Below are 16,286 nucleotides of genomic sequence, written 5' to 3' on the forward strand. Positions count from 1 at the left end.
TGAGCACAGCAGCCTCTCCTCATCCTCTTCGACCAAGTCAAGGGTTTTTTCTTCGTCGAAGCTGCTTTGGACGAATACCCCGTCAATACTCGCCTGACAAGCTCGCCATTTGCTCCCATCTTCCATCAATAGACCATCTTATTCCCAATCTTCCCAATCTTCTCAATCTCCACCTCCACCAGATCATCGGCCTTCAAATAGACCTGAGGGGTAGCGCAAGCAGCGACACCACTATGATTCTCACGCGTTAGCCCACAAGCGCCTGTTTTCGAAAGTCACCTGCCCAACAGGGCGACATACTCTGGAGTCCCTGTCATGATGACGCTCCCCTTTTTGAGCGTGGTGCCTCGACTCATGTGCTTCAGAATCGTGACCACGTCAAAAATCATGTTGTCGGTGTTGCCCTTCTGCCGGATCTGCCCGTTCACCCAGGTCTTGAGCTGCAGATTCTGGGGATTCGGGATGGAGGCAGGCGAAGCGATGACGGGCCCGATCGGCCCAAAGTGGTCAAACGACTTGGACAGGCCCCATTGAGTGCCCGACTGCTTGGGCCAGGCCCAGAAGCGGGCCGAGACGTCATTACCGACCGTGTAGCCCAGGATGGAGTCTGAGATGTCGTCGTCGTCCGACAGGTCCTTGATGTCCTTGGACAGGATGACGCAGAGTTCTCCCTCGTAGTCCATCTCCGACTGGGCCACTGGGGGGACGGGGATGTCTTGGTACGGATCGGCAAGCATATCTGCACTCTCGTTCTCAGCGTCGTGTGTGGCAACAGAAGGGCAAGTCACGGAACTCACCACCGAACTTTGTAAAGACAACGGGATATGCTGGAATCGGAAGCTGAATTCTCACCCCATTAACTACCCATGTTTCTGCTAGTATAAGGAGGAAGATGTACCCCGGCCTCCTCGGCATGCGACTTGTAATTGAGTCCGATGGCGTACATGAGTGGAGTTGTCGGCAGAGGACATAAGACCTTATAATCGTATGGTCAGTCAAACCACGCAGGCACAAGAGGATGGATGGGACAAACTGCTACAGCACCTTTGTGACTGCAACGTGTTTTCCCGTCAAAGGGAACTCAGCAGCCCATGGGTCCGAAATGTCGTAGGTGGGCACAGTCTGGCCGTGGAGATCCTTGTCCCAGTCGGGGCCAGCCTCGCCGTAGTGAATCGCCCCTTGGGCATCCTCGAACCGGATCAGCCTTGTGAATTTGGCCGGCATTTTTGGTTCCTTTCTTTTGCGATTCAGATGGGATTCTAGGCTGTAGTGATTCACAGTGGAGAAGGGCACTGTTCAAGACTGTTCTGCCCCCTCGGGTCTTGACAACGCAATGGATATATCTTGTTTCAGGATGATGGGCCGTGTCGACTTCGGTGTCATTGTTTTCAGGCGAGACTCGATGCCGTTTGGCTTGGTGTTTCTGTCGGCCCGAAAGTGTCTGGTCCGAGAGATGGTCATCGTGTCATTGTCCATTGTACGCTCTCTCGACCAGCACTTGACCAGTCCTGCCGTCAAAGGAATTATTTGTTGCTCCTGGAATATAGAAAGACAGCCTCACATTGTATCTCGACTCGGTCTAAACCAACACTCTCAAGATTCATTCCAGCAAACAAGAATCATGACCGACACCAAAAGTCTGACACCCGTGAAACGGCATGTCACCACCAACACCGACGACGGCGTGTCCATCTTCTCCTCCAAAATCTCCCCGGACCCTCCCTCGCAGCAGCTCCCCGACGGGGTCAAGATCGCCTTTTGCTACGGCTGTCAGAGTGTCCCCGTCGACTTGGCCGGCGAGCAGGACCTGCAGTCTTACCAGCACCTGATCGACAACCCGCCGGGTATCGTGATCCCCAACGGCTTTGCCTGTCGGATCCTGGACCTCCCGCCGGGGTACGAGTCCGCGTCGCACCGGACCATCAGCGTGAACTTCAACGTCGTGGTCGAGGGCCAGATGGAGTTGACGCTGGGGTCGGGAGAGAAGCGAATCCTCGGGCCTGGAGACTCGGCCATCCAACGCGGCGTCGATCACTCGTGGAGGAACGTCAGCTCCACGTGCTGGGCACGCATGGTTGCGGCCGTCATCCCTGCTGAGGCTTTGCAATTTGGTGGCGTCGAGGTCAAAGGCAGTGGGATTCAGGGTATGGACGCTTCTTAGGATGGGCAAGAGTTGTCGGTCGAGGGATCAAAATATTACAGCCAAGTCGAGTCGAGGCCTGGCTGATTTCCTCTTTGGGGTCTCTTGATATACAAAAGCCTGTCACAATACATAACCTACTATAAGTCCTCCCCTTTTCTCATCGTCCCCGTCGCATTTAGTGATGACCGACGATATTTCTCGGCTGATACGGCTCCTCGAGATACCTGATCTCGTCCTCCGTCAACGCCTTGCCTCGCACCTGACAGATCTCGTCCAACCGGGCCAGACTGCTCGCCCCGACGATCGGGACCGTGCTTTTCTGAACGATCCACGCGAGCGCAACGTGGCTCATCTTCCACCCGCGCGTCTCGGCCACTTGGCCCACCCGCGTGATGATCTCGACGTCTCCTCCGTGCAATCCGGCAAACGCGCCCTTGACACTGGCCTCGCGCGTCGTCTTGTCCGAGCCCAGCGGACGCGCGAGCAGGCCGCGGTAGAGGGGCGCCCACGGGATGAGCCCGACCCCCGTGTCGTGGCAGAACCGGTTCATCTCGCGCTCCTCTTCGCGGTAGCACAGGCTGTAGTGGTTCTGCATCGAGACGAACTTGGTCCAGCCGTGCGTCTCGGCCACGTGTTGCATCTGTGCAAACTGGTACGTCCACATGCTTGACGCGCCTGTTTGGTTCATTTAGATTTCTTTCTTGATTTTGGCTGTCCCTCTCTAAGCTCGATGGCAAAGCAGGGCCTTTTTTGCGGACGCCAGTGGTGCATAAATGTAGCAAGTGACGGAGACTTACCAATATACCGAACCTTTCCGCTCTGCACCAAATCATGCAACGCCTTCATGGTCTCCTCAATCGGGACCGTCGGGTCGAATCGGTGAATCTGCAACAGATCGAGATACTCGGTCCCCAGCCGCTCCAGACTGCCGTTTACGGCATTGAAGATGGCCGTCCGGCTCAACCCCTCTTGATTGACGTAGTCCTTGCTGGCCGAGATCTGTCCCGGGTAGCTAATGACGTGGACGTCCGGCTCTTCGCCCACGGGACTGAAACACTTGGACAGCAGGACGACCTTGTGTCGAGGGATCTGGTGTTTTCTCAGCGTGTGACCGATCATCCGCTCCGCCAGACCGTTGGAGTAGACGTTGGCCGTGTCCCAGGTATTCAGGCCGCGGTCAAAGGCGCCCTTGAGGATCGCGTCCACTTCGTCCGGGTCGTCCAGGACCCAGGGCTGCCAGGCTTTGTGGCCTTGGGATGAAAGGATTCATCAGCATGGGAAAGGGACGAAACGGCAACAACAACAACATGAAAAGGCGTGGTGGAAGGTGAAATACCAAACGACATGGTCCCCAGGATGGGAATCGAGACACGGAGTCCCGAACTACCCAGTTGTGCATACGAGACCTGTGTCTTGTCCAGACTCTCCTGTAAAGATCGCGGTAGGACCACCGCCGGGGACGCCATGGTTCTAATCTGACTTGTTATTGGGGAGAGGTGTTCAATATAGCCGACACGATGGAGCCTGGTGAAGCCTGGTGAAGCCTGGTGAAGCCTTGAAGAAACACGCCCAACGTCAGTTGAATTCTCGCACTTTACTCTCGCATAGAAAAAAGGCTCAAGCCAGTCTTATATCTGTGTCAATATGATTTGGCAACGACGCCCACCCATCAGATTATGTCTCATTGGGGCATTGGAAAAACCCACCATTGCCTCTTTATCACTCAATGCCTGTAGGGACCATTCTCCCTTGGAACTTCCACCCGTGTCTATCCATCTTCATTACGAGGTTTTAGTTTCCAATCAAAGGTACCTCAAAGCCCGGTCAGCCTGGGCACGGTTGTGAGAACAAAACCCCCTCCACCCCCTCCACTTCAAACTGCCCAAAGTCACCATTAGTACCAGTCTCACCTCTATTGTTCCATTGTTTCATCTTCGGCCCGCAGTTCGAGTATGTCATCGCTTAGTATTGGGGGTTGTGTTGTGTTCCTGTTCTTTGTAATCGCGGACCGAAGTTTTTGGGATCTCTCTCGGGCCGATCTGGAGGGATATCCTAGCCTTTTCAGGGGAGTGGGGATTCGGTTTCCCTGATTAGGTGTAACGAATACTGCAAATCCGGGACTATTCTGTTAGTAGACTAGTGTTGTCACCAACGTGCCCCGTCCATTTCTGATAGTGAACTTGCTTGGTCTCACGTCTCCAACATGGATAATGTCCTTGTACCTATGTTGTAAAGAGCACACTCGATTTCTAACCACACACATCTCTGCAAATCTCTCCCCCCCTGTCACCTCATTCGTCAAACTTGATCACGTTTCTCAACTTCCCAATCCCCTCAATCTCCACCACCACCTCGTCCCCGTCCTGCAAGTACTGCGGAACCTTCATGGCCGCGGCCACGCCACCGGGGGTCCCCGTCATGATCAAACTGCCCGCCTCCAGCGTCTGGCCCGTGCTGTAGAAGCTGACCAGCTTTCGAACACCGAAACAGAGATCCGATGTGTTGGCGTCCTGCCTGAGCTCGCCGTTGACGTACGTCCGGAGCCGCAGGCCCGACGCGTCGCCCAGAACCTTGGGGCTCACGATAGCCGGCCCCACGGGGGCGTACTTGTCGAACGACTTGCCGAAACACCACTGGGGCATCATGCCGGCTTTGTCCTTGTCGAGCTGCCAATCGCGGCACGAGACGTCGTTCCCAACCACGTACCCGGCCACGTAGTCGAGGGCCTGCTCTTCGCTGACATTCTTGGCGTCCTTTCCAATGACAATGGTCAGCTCGCCTTCGTAGTCGCACTTGGATTGAGAGAGCTTGGGGACCGGGATGGGCGCACGCGTGTCGCCGACGGCCTGTCCGGGCTTGATGAATAGTGTCGGATTCGTGGGTATGTCCCAGTTCGACTCAATAACTAACGGTTTTTCAGTTAAGAAACACCCAAACTGCGGGGGAAAAAAACCTAGACTCACTATGAGTACGGTAGTTGAGGCCTGTGCAGCGGATGATGGGCACGTCTGTTGGAGTCAGGGGACCGAGAAGCTCCTTTACGAGATCCTCCTTCTCGTCGGCCGATGGTCTTGCTGCCAGCCAGTTGGATCCTTCCAAGGGCCGAACTTTCAGAGTCCCTTCCGCCATCAATTGATCAATGTCTGCATTCAAGTCCGCCAGCGGCTCGCCATATCGTGTCTGGCCAGTCTTGGCCGACACGTAGCGAACCAATCGGTCCCAGTGGGTGAGAGAAGCATGGCTCGTGGCCAGACCGTTGGTGTGGCCATTCACCTTATTTGTGTGGTAGAACTGAGTAAAGTCCACGAGGAGTCCCATGTCTTTCTGAATCTCAAAAATCAGCCTCATACCACCAACAACCCCGTACAGACACGTCAACACTGACCTTTTCAATCTCATCAAGAACGCTAGCATCTTCGCGAGACCTATCGAGCATGGCGAAGAAAGGGTCCTGACCACCGGCCAACGCCGCCGGGTCACTTCGTACGCGAGCAAGATTGGCCGTTGATACGGGATCGGTGACAGTCCTGTATATCTCACGTCGAATCTGATCATATTGGTCGAGTATCTCGTGACCCGCTTTGCCGTCATGTATTCCCTCGAGACACTCAGCCAATCCACCCACGTCTGAGATGCCGGTGGTGAGACCGAGACCACCCCTGAAAATCATTAGCCCTAGCATGAATGGTCGACATGTGCCAAAGACGTACATGGGATTGTTCAGATGCGCAGCGTCACCTGCGAGCAGGATCCGACCAACCCGCATTTTCTCGGTACATCTTTGGTGCAGTTTGTAGGGGCTAAATCTTTCAATCGTGTACTGATCGGAGGTGGGATTCCCCGGAAGAATTCGTTGCAGCTTGGCCGGCATCCGTTCGTAAAGCTCGTCGTGGGAGAGCGAACCTTTCTCTCCGTATGAGACACGCCATGTGCCTTGCTGGTCGATCAGAGCCACCACGGCCCAATGTTCAGGGTCGACAATCCAGGACGTATCTTCCCAGCCATACTTTGAGAAATCGTAGCCGCGAATCTGGAAATCGAGCACAAATATCAGCATATCAATCTTTTTCTCCACTTTCTAACCACAGAATAAAAGGGAGAGCCACGTATTTACATTCGTGGCGACCATGATGGCATCCCAAGTGTGGCCTGGAAAATTGCTGCCAAACAATGACTTCCGCACAGTCGATGTGCCACCGTCACAGCCGACAACGAAATCGCCTGCAAAGCTTTTACCATTCTCACACTCGACCCAGGCTCTGCTTTCGTCCTGAAGAACAGCCGTCACTCGGTGATTCCAATGCACCTGGGCGTTTGGAAACTGACTGAGTTCGTTGTAAAGGAGACATGCCAGGTCGTAAACCGGTAGACAGATAAAACCGCCTTTGTCAGGGTTTCTGTTCATGCCAGTCAGGCGGTTGATGACGGTGCCGTCCACCCTCCTCCAGGTGAATGAGTCGACGCACAGGCCCTCTTGGCGGATTCGGTCCAGGACACCAGCACGGCGGAGGACGCTGCGTAGTATTCATGTGAGTATCAGAGTCCGCAAGAATACATGTAATCTGCTGGGATAGGAGGGTTCGAAACAGATATCTAAATGCAATGTACGTACCTGACTGCCGCTGGACCGTATGCTGCACCACGCGGTCTGGAATCCACGGCGTCCTTTGCTTCTACTACATCAACACTGATACCGTGCTTCGCGAGCATCAGGGCGAGCAGAAGCCCTGCCGGGCCGGCTCCCACAACAATAACCTTGGACAGGCTGGTGTCCTTCATTTTCTTTGCTCAGGACTGCACAATCAGAGGCCAAGCGAAAGGCTAATAGAAATCAAGAATTAACGGAATACATAGAATCCCTTGTAGTATATGAAGCGTTTGGGGTTCATATGGGAAACCCAAATTCCCCACATTCCTTGGGTATATAGTACTGGGTAAGCTGGCACGGCGTGTTGGACTGGGCTCGGTCCGTATCATGTATACGGCCTGGCCAGCATGTCAGATGTAGGTGGACATGGCCATAGAACACATTTCTGCCGACTGGAAAGCGTACGAATCATGATCACGGACCGCGTGGGGGGCTTTCGGTCCGCAATTCCTCTCTGCACTATTCACTGGTTCAGCACTTCAACCAGGACCGTAATCTTGTTTTGACAAGTATTACTGGTTCAGTGAGAACGGCGACACATCAATTCCCGTTGAAGATGGTATAGATGAGTAGAGTCTCTGTCTCAATCAGGTGATAGTTGGAGTAGCTCCTGGTCCATGGTCTGAAATTACCCCAGTGTAGAATGTACATCGAGTCCTGCAAGCGGCCCGGCCTCTGTCGGGTCATCTCTGTTTCGAGGCTGAACTGCACAACCCCGGACGGTGCAACGTTGAAAGTTTCGGACCATTCATCGAACGTCAGGACTTGATTCCGCACAATCGAAGTACATATAGCCCTGAATTAAGGATGTTGGAGAAGGAGACTTTCCCAAGTATTATCGTGTGTGCCCAAAGGGTCCAAGAATGGCAGCATATTCCAGTCGCCATCCACTGTTGTAAAGTCACCCTACATATGGTAACAGCTTAGCAAAGACCGAGACTGTTCGCCTTGAAATGCCCACTTACCTGACCTAGTGCTGCAGAAACCGACCGAGAGGGTGTATTCTGGGAGCTCTCGTTGTCTGGTCGCTTGCTCTGAGAATTTCTGCTTTGGGTCCCACGCCCATGGCTAAATCTGGACGTCTGATCTTTATCGTGCTTTTTATTGGCAGCTTTGACGAATTTAGCAGCCAGGCCCACGGACTCTCTCGCTAAAGAGATGGATATTTCAGAAGAGGTCATGAAATCGATATACCCAAAATGGCCAGCACATATGTCGAGTAGGCCAAGGTCGGCGCTGGCGGTGGGAAAGGTCGGATACTTCAATACATGGACAAACAAGCTCAGATGTGCATATATAGGATAAGTAACTGCCAGCCATGTAGGTGTAGCTGCATTTGTGGTTACTGTCCGGACGGCCAGTAACATCTTCCGAGCAGCTTCCGTCACCGTCTTTGATGAAGAATGTAGCTGCGCCTCCAAGCCAGCATCTGGGCCACGATCGCAAAGCCGGGCGGAAAGCCAGGGGTAGAAAAAGTGCGAGTGAAGTGCCAATAAACTTCCATGGATTGCGAAGTAGAGATACAAGGTGTGGATACGATGGGCCATTGGATGTGTCTCCTCCGATAGTTTGGCGAGCGCACCGACCTGGAGGTCGTTCGGAAAATCATCAAGCAGGCTTTTGAGCTGTCGGTCAATGTCATTCACAACCCTAAGAAGGGCATGGGGAGATAACCTGTATGCCTTTGTTGACATGGTTTCCCGAAGTATTCGGGAGCATATCTTTGCATGCCGAGCTGCCAGAGTGTTGGCTTCTAGATATATGGTGCTGTTGGCAGGGACGTGGGATGGGATTGATGCACGGATCATGTCGTCGTCAATCATCGATGGTCTTCCGCTGACAAGACAGAAATGCTTTTCTAGCGCATAAACTGCCCACCACACCCATGTCTTTTTCAGACGATCGTCTGACGAGGAACTCGTTCGATGGTCCGACTCATGATCAAGATGTAAGCCCTGCGTTAGTGCCGCATGCACCGCATTATGGCACAGCACGCGCTGAATTTCAGGGCTTCCAAGTCCCTCGACGTAACAAGCCTAAGGTTTCGAGGATCAGCTCCATCTTGCAAGTCAGGGAGGCTCATTACCATCAATGCCAGTGCTTGGACGACCATAAGTCTTGAAGGCGACAAGAGGAGTCCAGTCAAGACCGACAACGCGTTCACGAAATAGCCTTCCCAAGCCTCTTTTCGGACTGCATGGAATGGAATCTTCGCAGTCTTGAGCAATATGCTTCGATAACCAGCCGCAAACACGACGTTGCGAAGAGCGATCTCGGCATAATCATTGCGGGAGGAGGAATCGTCGAGAAAATGCGCTTGAAGCTGGGCTTCAAAGTCTGGGCGATGGATGAGACCCAAGCGAGCTTCCCAGCAATTTTCAAAGAATGCTGTGCAGGCTGTCATTAGACTAGGATCCTCACTGCTGCTGTTGTGTTGGTGCGGGAAGAACTCACCGTTGACATACTCCCAAGCGGTTTCCTCGCTCGGCTCGGCTCTCGCTGCGCCCAGGCTAGGCCACGGGCTGGTTGGAGTCCATGGCTGAAGGCTTCCACCGAATCTCTCTGCAATGTCGGCAAAAGCGAGGCTGGCGGTCGTCTCACACACCCATGCGACACCAGCATTAGAACAAGTTGACAGCCAGACCCGGGCGTCCTCCACCTCAGTCACGCTGCCCACTGGAGTATTTGAGTTATCAGAGATATCGACTCCAGCATGGCTCGCAGTCGCAGTTTTCTCCAAGGATGGCGATCCTGCCGAGAGGTGTGACTGTGCTGGACCCAACGAGCATTCGCTGTCTTGTGCTCTTGGAGCCCGCGAAGGTGATATTGAGTTCGAGGTCGCAGGGATGGTCGGGGTAGTAGTTGTTGCAACACCTTCTCTTACTATACCAGTAATATGATCGGCACTGGTTGATGAAGACGGCCTCTCGACAGAGGTACTGGAAGGATTTGACAAATCGTGTCTAGCTTCCTGGTCTTCTGACAGGGCCACTGGTGGCACCACATCTCTGCTAACAGCCGTATGATTGTGGTTGTCTCGCGTCGTCCTTGTCCTTGTTCGACGCTGCTTGGGTGGATAGACACATTCTGCTGATGACTTTGCACAATGTCTGCATGGATGGCCACCAGAGCCTAGAGGGAGTTTAGGCGAACAGCAGGTTTCAAATGGCTTAGGGCCTAGCAACTTACATCTCACTTTCCGGAGCCTGCAAGCTCGACAAGCAATAAGTACTCTGTCGCTTTTCTGCTTTTCCGACGGTGTAGGCATTGCACGTTGTGTTGCGCATCAATTGTGGTGCTGTTTTGGATGTTCGTCTAATCACACAGAGAGACCGCATGGTGAGGAGGTGGGGGCATTTTGGGTATGAGAAGAGAAAATCAGCCTGGGCGGCATCTGAGAGGCACCTGGGAGGTGCTTGTCGCTAGAGGGGACCCTAGATGCCCATGTGCCTAGCCCGCCTGAACCCCCAACTTGGCAACCTTCTCGGTGCTCTGTTCGTTAATCCAGCCTCGGCGGGGGCTACCATGTCCCTGGTGATGCCAATGCTGATGGTTACCTAAGATGATCTTGGGAATCAAGGAAAGTACCTAGGCGGTCACTGGTGGACGTCTAGCACCCCCGCGCCTCCACGTCAAGCCCCTCCGCACCTTGACTCTCTACCCCGGAGCGCCGCCTGGATGGCCTCAAGCCTAATACTTGGACGGGCTGCCCTGTCACCTATTCTCGTATAGAGAACTTTACCGAGTGACCCTCACCAATTACCCCCTCTGCTTGCTCCTGCTACCCTCACAGTGGTTTTCTCCTCCTACTATAACATGCATCGGCTGTGAAATCAATATTATAAGAAAAGCAACCAGCATCACTCCAACTACTGTCCTCATGGATGACCCAGAATCCATCCACTTTGAATCCACTTCACATCCAAACGATCCAAGCTGTTCCTTCGACAGTCTCGGCTTCCCAGATGTTCTTTTTGACGACGGAGATCTGTGGCCTCTCTCTGAAGGCTTCTTTGACCCTGCTGGAGACCTATCGGGCCTTGACACATTGCCTCAGATTGGGGCACCAGAATCTCTAGAAGAAAACGATGACTTGATACAAGACCTGTTCATCTTCCCTACAGAAAATCCGCCTCCCATCGGGGAATATCGTGGTACCAATTCAAATGAGGGCGCCGACGCAGTGACGGATAGTCCTCACGACCTTGAAAGCGTAAGTGGGACGACGGACAAATCCTGATCGACCAGGCATGATACTGATTGTCTGGACAGATACTTCCCAACCACTACGGTGCGTGTGTTCCATTTCGATACCTCTTCTCATAGTGACTTTGGCAGGGTTTGGATACTGGCTCTCAATCTGTTCTGGCCCGGGAATTGCGTGGATTTGCCAAAAACACAGATCCGACGAGTTTGCTGAAATCGCCGAGGAAATGAAAGCCAGCTGGGCGCGGCAGTTGAAACTAGAGCACACTCAGCCCATGTCTCAAAGCGCTGAGCCCGAGCCGTCACTTGCTTGGTTGTATTGCGAAGCCTATTTCGAGCGTTCAGTCGACAACCTCTGGGAGAGCGTCTACCGACTGGAGTTCGAACAGCACTTACGGTCTCACCTTGCAGGGAAAGGACAGGGTGATGACCCTGCTTGGTACGCTCTGCGAAATGTTGTCTACGCTGGGGGTTGTCGGATGTATCGCTCCCAATTTCCAGAAGCCAACTCTTCCGACGTTCAAAGAGAATCCTGGAGCTATTTCTCCAATTCCCTGTCTGTTCATAGCGAATTGTTACTCACCAGACCAACAATGCTCTCGGTTCGAGCTCTACTGACAATGGTGAGCACATGAGCTGCTATATCCCGAAGAGAAGGTGCTAAGTATCGATAATCTCAGGCTCTGTTTGCAGAAGGTCTAGCAAGCCCAGCATTGAGCTCAGGCCTGGCGTCAAATGCAGCACTTCTTGCTCAATCCCTAGGTCTTCATCGGAAGCGAGTTGATGCCGACGCTGCTGAACATTCGGAAGCGCTTCAGTCCACGTGGCTCTTTTGGGCGGTGTATTGCACCGAAAAACACATCGCACAGCGTTGTGGCCAACCTTCTGTAGGTGCGATCAGAGCTTCGATGAGACTATCAGCTGATCCGTCTCCAAGTTGATTGATGATGATGACATTAGCTGCGACATACCCGAGACAGTCCACCCGGGGAGCACTATTGAACCTGAGACGCTCACCTATATCATTCAGACCTGTCGGTTCTACCACCAGATCAGTAAGCAGATGCTCACTACCCGGGCGCTTGAAGAGCCTCCGGAGAGGATGCTCAGCCTCGTGGAGCAATTTGACAACCAACTCCAAGCATGGAAAGAGTCAATACCGCTACACCTCCGGCCCACCGATTTCCTAAAGCAATTCAAGATGCCAGGGAACAGGAAGCTTTTGGGACTAATGACGGCACATTGTTCCTTCTACGATCTCGTCATGGCGGCGCATTCTACTTTCCTATACCCGTGGGTCATAGAATCGTTCTCCGAGTATGGAGATACAGAACTGGCTCAGCGGATCCAGAAGCAAATCCACGTCAGTTCACATTTGGTCGCAAACGCCGCACGAAGTCTCATTGTCGTCGTACGGAGTCTGGATATGGACAGTGTTGGTACCCAATCGTGAGTGTGCAGCACTGACGGCTATCCGATATACCGCTGAAACCACTTTCTCAGGTTTGCGTTACATTTTCCCATGCGGGCCTTTGTGAACCTCTTTGTCTTCGTCCTCCAGAACCTGCGATCGCCTTCGGTCCAGTCAGACCTGGCGCTCCTGGACGTGGCGGCGGGGTTTTTCGGCCAGATGGAATTCATCACGGGGTCCAAGATCAGTTTCCCATTTGCTCGAGACGTTGCGGCCCTCGCTCGAAGCGTCGTTGCCGAAGCCCAAAGAACCTCATCTGAAGTCTCTGGGCAGATGAATCGCAATGTCCAAATGAGTATTTGAGCGGCGAGACACTTACATATTCTAGGTAATTTTTGAACCACCTCACTACACGGACACAAGTTCATAGCGTTGCAGAGTTGCAATAGAGGCGTCAAGGCAGGAGTGCCAATATCGATTTGGAAATTTAGATCAATACCACTACCAAGCGACTTGATTGCACTCTCTCCGACCACCAGGCCAGCAGCCCTGAATACTTTTGAAATGGCTCCACGAGCCAGGATTCATCATGCGGCAGTCTTGCCCAATTTATCCACACCTCGACGGCGACAAGGGAGTTCTACATCCGGCAGAAGCAGCTCGATCGTCTAAACGTGCGCCAGAATTGGTTGCCCAGCCGCACCTGGCACGATCGGCTGATAATAACGAACCCGGGGGCCTTTGACCGTACCCTGGACGACGATGGCGCGGCCGATGAACTCGAGCGCCGTCGCCTTTCCACCGAGTGGCTTAACGATGGCACCTCCCACGATCAACAGATCCAAGTCCTGTCCGTCGTCGGCATCGTTGAAATAGATCTTGCGGAGCTCGTGACTTCGAATCTCAAATTTTTCCCAGATACCGTCGCGTGACGAGGCGATGTCTGTATTTAACACCAACAAAAAAACGTATCAGACACGGAATTCCATGATATCTCTCTGAATTCTTGCCGTGTCGGGCACGGCAGGAGCGGGTTATGGAGGTGAATGCAACGCAACCAATGTACAGACAGAACGTACCTTGTCCCTGGAAATATCCCGACGACGAGAAAAACTTTGCGTCCTCGGTGAACACTTCTTGGACCAGCCGAGAGCCAGCCTGTGGCGATTTGCTATCGAGCAGTTGGAAGAGCAAGTCTACCAACGTCCTCACCTCCCCTTTGAGGCTCGCGGGCCAGCTGACGCTGACGCTGGCACTGACACTGGCGTTGAGGTTTGCAGACATTTGATGAGACGAATGAATCTTTGTTTCGACAGATATAGGATATCTTGAAGGCTATGCTATGTATGACAAGCAACGATTGTTGTATAGTATTCTCCGCATTCAATTCATAATATATCATGTATCGTGGCCAGCGGAAGTATACAACTAACTCCCATCCCATCTTCGATGGGTTTCGGGCCGAGAAACGCGTGCAGTTCATTGGACATTTGTGCAAAACGTTACCCACAAGTCAATATGCCGAATGTTCAAAGCGAGCAGCAAGCTTGGTATTAACGGGTCTTTCTGTCAGGACCGTAACCTTGGACTGTAGAGACTTGGAGTCACAAGCATACAAAGGACTTGACCGCAACTGTAATATATAGAATAGGCAGCTTCTGTGGCTCGGAATTGAATAACGGCGAACTTTTACTCAGCCCCAGCAGAAAAGAATACATCTCTATAGCCTTGCGTTGCAGTTGGTCCTGCACCTTGGTATGTACGTCCTATATGATCTTCACAGTGCAGCATACTATCCGGAAGAGCTCTACCCGGAAGAGCTTCAGTGTCTCAATCTCGCAAGACACCGCCCCTGGCGCGGAGCTTCTCGCCGTAGATCTGGAGCGCCAGAATGATCAGCCCCCCGGACGCGACGATGGCGGCCTGCACCCCAAACGAGACGTCGAACCCGGATCGCAGGCCCCAGCCCTGTTGGAAATACCCCACGGAGAAGCCGCCGATGATGCGTGCAAAGTTGAACCACGCCGACACTTCGCCGGGAGCGTTGCGGTAAGAGTCGAGCGCGTAGGCGAACAGGGGCACCGAGAACATCATGACCGCGGCGGTGTACATGGCCCAGCCGAAGGCGACGGCGACCCACGACAGGTGCCTTTCCAATGCCTGTCCGACGAGGATGAGGCCCGGGACGGTGAGCAAGAGGGTCAGGTAGACCGGCGGCAGACGAGCTTCGGGCTTGAAGACCCCGTTGTGCTGACGGACGTAGCGAGTGGTGGTCCACTAGATAGAGAGAATCAGTTTTTTTTTTTCAGCATTCACTTTCCATCTTGCCCATATGTCTTGATTTGAAAAAAGTCGATATGTTCATTTCGTGAAATGGCATGAACGAGGATGCAAAAGAAAGGAGGGAGGGATGAAGAAACTCACGTCGTTGATGAAATGGCCCAATGTCTCGCCGATCAGCACGGCAATAATCGGCGCAAAATACAAGTAGCCCGTGGAATTGAGGCTCATGCCATAGCCACCCGCTGACACGGGTTCGGCGAAGAGGATGGCCGACGACTGGTTGATGCCGATCGCCCACATACAGCTCAATAAGCTAGATTTTGGACCGTCTTAGCACGCACCTATGGGGCTCAAAAGGAGGAGAGGGGTTTCCAATCCGGGGGGGGGGGGGGGGGACTAACTAGAATGCCAACAACGGGATGATGATGGGTTTGAGCAAGATCTCAAACACGCGGAGGAACGAGCTCGTAAAACTGGCAAAGTATCGACGGTGGACTTGGAGCTGCCACCAGCCGACAAGTCGCAGGATCCTGGTCCCGCGCTGGGGTTGCTGAGACGGCGGCAGGTCCCTCCGATAGAAGGATTCGTCGAGGAAGAGGGCCAGACAGAGCAGAACCAGGGCCTCCAGGCCAAACACGACCCAGAACGTGGCTCTCCACGACCCCGTGGCGGCAATGATGTACGAGCCAAACATGGGCGAACAGTAAGGGCAGACCTGCACGGCGAAGATCCAGATGCCGATCTTCCTTGCCTGTTCGTGGAGAAAGAAGACGTCTTGGATGAAAGCCAGACCGACCGCGGGGCCGGAGCTGAGGAAAACCCCCATCAACGCTCGGAGACCGTAGTATCCGGCAAAGTTGGGGACGAGGCAGGTCGCCAGAGTGAGAAAGGTGCCGATGAAACTGGTCCAGAACAACACGGGAGCCCTGCCCCAGAGGTAGATCAGAGGAATCCAGACGAGTCCTCCGATTCCACTGAGAAAGAATACAGTCAGCCCAGCCTTTTCAAGGGGATCGATGGGTTTCACAGGGAATGCAGCAAAGACGTACTTCATCAAAACATTGAGATTCCCTGCGTAGTTGACGTGGACGGGGGAGAGATGCCACTCAACGCCCTGGAGACCGACACTCGGGACGCCCGCGGCTGTTTGATAGTCGCTTTGAAACGCCGCAAGACTGATGGCGAGCAGGAGGAGATTCTTCTTGAGATCGGACCAGTTCAACGGGTCATTGGGATCATCCGTGGGCTGTGGGACGAGGACAGTCTGTAAGAGGAGGGAGAGCGTCAGTCATTTCATTATGGGGCCGGGTAGGGAGTCACTGACATGGCCATCCCTGGTCAACTTCAAATTGGTTCTTCCTGATTGCTCCTTGACGTGGCCAACGTCAAGGAGTACCGCGCCGTTTCCTTGTTCGACGACGACAGCGCCGGGCACGCTTTGGCATTCTTCAAGCTCGACAGCTTTGCCTTCTTCAACATCGTCGTTTTTACCTGCTCGAGGCATTCCCATGGTGTGATAACACGGATATCGCTTTTAACTGTGAGAATAGAAAGGTAGCTCAGAATGCCACGGAGAGTATTAGCCAGCCAGCCAG

The 16,286-nt window shown here is 53.4% G+C and overlaps 8 protein-coding genes across 8 annotated transcripts; 2 read left to right on the plus strand and 6 right to left on the minus strand.

The window, feature by feature from the left end:
* Positions 1 to 125: 125 nt before the first annotated feature.
* Positions 126 to 1,224, minus strand: AYO21_00941 (hypothetical protein; the record flags this gene model as incomplete). Its single annotated transcript, XM_022650928.1, has 5 exons — positions 126 to 231; positions 301 to 739; positions 798 to 840; positions 899 to 976; positions 1,045 to 1,224. 5 exons carry the CDS (start codon positions 1,222 to 1,224, stop codon positions 126 to 128), a joined length of 846 nt encoding a protein of 281 aa, XP_022516931.1.
* Positions 1,225 to 1,621: 397 nt separating this feature from the next.
* AYO21_00942 (hypothetical protein) lies at positions 1,622 to 2,161 on the plus strand (the record flags this gene model as incomplete). The annotated part of the gene is made up of 1 exon (XM_022650929.1): positions 1,622 to 2,161. The coding sequence occupies one exon, from the start codon at positions 1,622 to 1,624 to the stop codon at positions 2,159 to 2,161; it is 540 nt and encodes a 179-aa protein (XP_022516932.1).
* Positions 2,162 to 2,318: 157 nt separating this feature from the next.
* Positions 2,319 to 3,609, minus strand: AYO21_00943 (hypothetical protein; the record flags this gene model as incomplete). The annotated part of the gene is made up of 3 exons (XM_022650930.1): positions 2,319 to 2,818; positions 2,941 to 3,393; positions 3,480 to 3,609. 3 exons carry the CDS (start codon positions 3,607 to 3,609, stop codon positions 2,319 to 2,321), a joined length of 1,083 nt encoding a protein of 360 aa, XP_022516933.1.
* An 825-nt stretch (positions 3,610 to 4,434) lies between these two features.
* Positions 4,435 to 6,922, minus strand: AYO21_00944 (hypothetical protein; the record flags this gene model as incomplete). Its single annotated transcript, XM_022650931.1, has 6 exons — positions 4,435 to 5,048; positions 5,107 to 5,467; positions 5,529 to 5,802; positions 5,854 to 6,206; positions 6,258 to 6,657; positions 6,756 to 6,922. The coding sequence occupies 6 exons, from the start codon at positions 6,920 to 6,922 to the stop codon at positions 4,435 to 4,437; spliced, it is 2,169 nt and encodes a 722-aa protein (XP_022516934.1).
* Positions 6,923 to 7,592: 670 nt separating this feature from the next.
* On the minus strand, positions 7,593 to 10,129 carry AYO21_00945 (hypothetical protein; the record flags this gene model as incomplete). The annotated part of the gene is made up of 6 exons (XM_022650932.1): positions 7,593 to 7,697; positions 7,757 to 8,827; positions 8,878 to 9,179; positions 9,246 to 9,674; positions 9,808 to 9,923; positions 9,981 to 10,129. The coding sequence occupies 6 exons, from the start codon at positions 10,127 to 10,129 to the stop codon at positions 7,593 to 7,595; spliced, it is 2,172 nt and encodes a 723-aa protein (XP_022516935.1).
* A 542-nt stretch (positions 10,130 to 10,671) lies between these two features.
* AYO21_00946 (hypothetical protein) lies at positions 10,672 to 12,771 on the plus strand (the record flags this gene model as incomplete). The annotated part of the gene is made up of 6 exons (XM_022650933.1): positions 10,672 to 11,004; positions 11,064 to 11,082; positions 11,130 to 11,620; positions 11,678 to 11,884; positions 11,935 to 12,446; positions 12,501 to 12,771. 6 exons carry the CDS (start codon positions 10,672 to 10,674, stop codon positions 12,769 to 12,771), a joined length of 1,833 nt encoding a protein of 610 aa, XP_022516936.1.
* A 305-nt stretch (positions 12,772 to 13,076) lies between these two features.
* Positions 13,077 to 13,692, minus strand: AYO21_00947 (hypothetical protein; the record flags this gene model as incomplete). Its single annotated transcript, XM_022650934.1, has 2 exons — positions 13,077 to 13,351; positions 13,488 to 13,692. The coding sequence occupies 2 exons, from the start codon at positions 13,690 to 13,692 to the stop codon at positions 13,077 to 13,079; spliced, it is 480 nt and encodes a 159-aa protein (XP_022516937.1).
* A 546-nt stretch (positions 13,693 to 14,238) lies between these two features.
* Positions 14,239 to 16,201, minus strand: AYO21_00948 (hypothetical protein; the record flags this gene model as incomplete). The annotated part of the gene is made up of 4 exons (XM_022650935.1): positions 14,239 to 14,685; positions 14,833 to 15,004; positions 15,093 to 15,955; positions 16,016 to 16,201. The coding sequence occupies 4 exons, from the start codon at positions 16,199 to 16,201 to the stop codon at positions 14,239 to 14,241; spliced, it is 1,668 nt and encodes a 555-aa protein (XP_022516938.1).
* Between the last annotated feature and the right edge of the window lie 85 nt (positions 16,202 to 16,286).

Source organism: Fonsecaea monophora, assembly GCF_001642475.1.
Source record: "Fonsecaea monophora strain CBS 269.37 chromosome Unknown Scaff3, whole genome shotgun sequence".
NCBI classification, from domain to species: Eukaryota; Fungi; Ascomycota; class Eurotiomycetes; order Chaetothyriales; family Herpotrichiellaceae; genus Fonsecaea; species Fonsecaea monophora.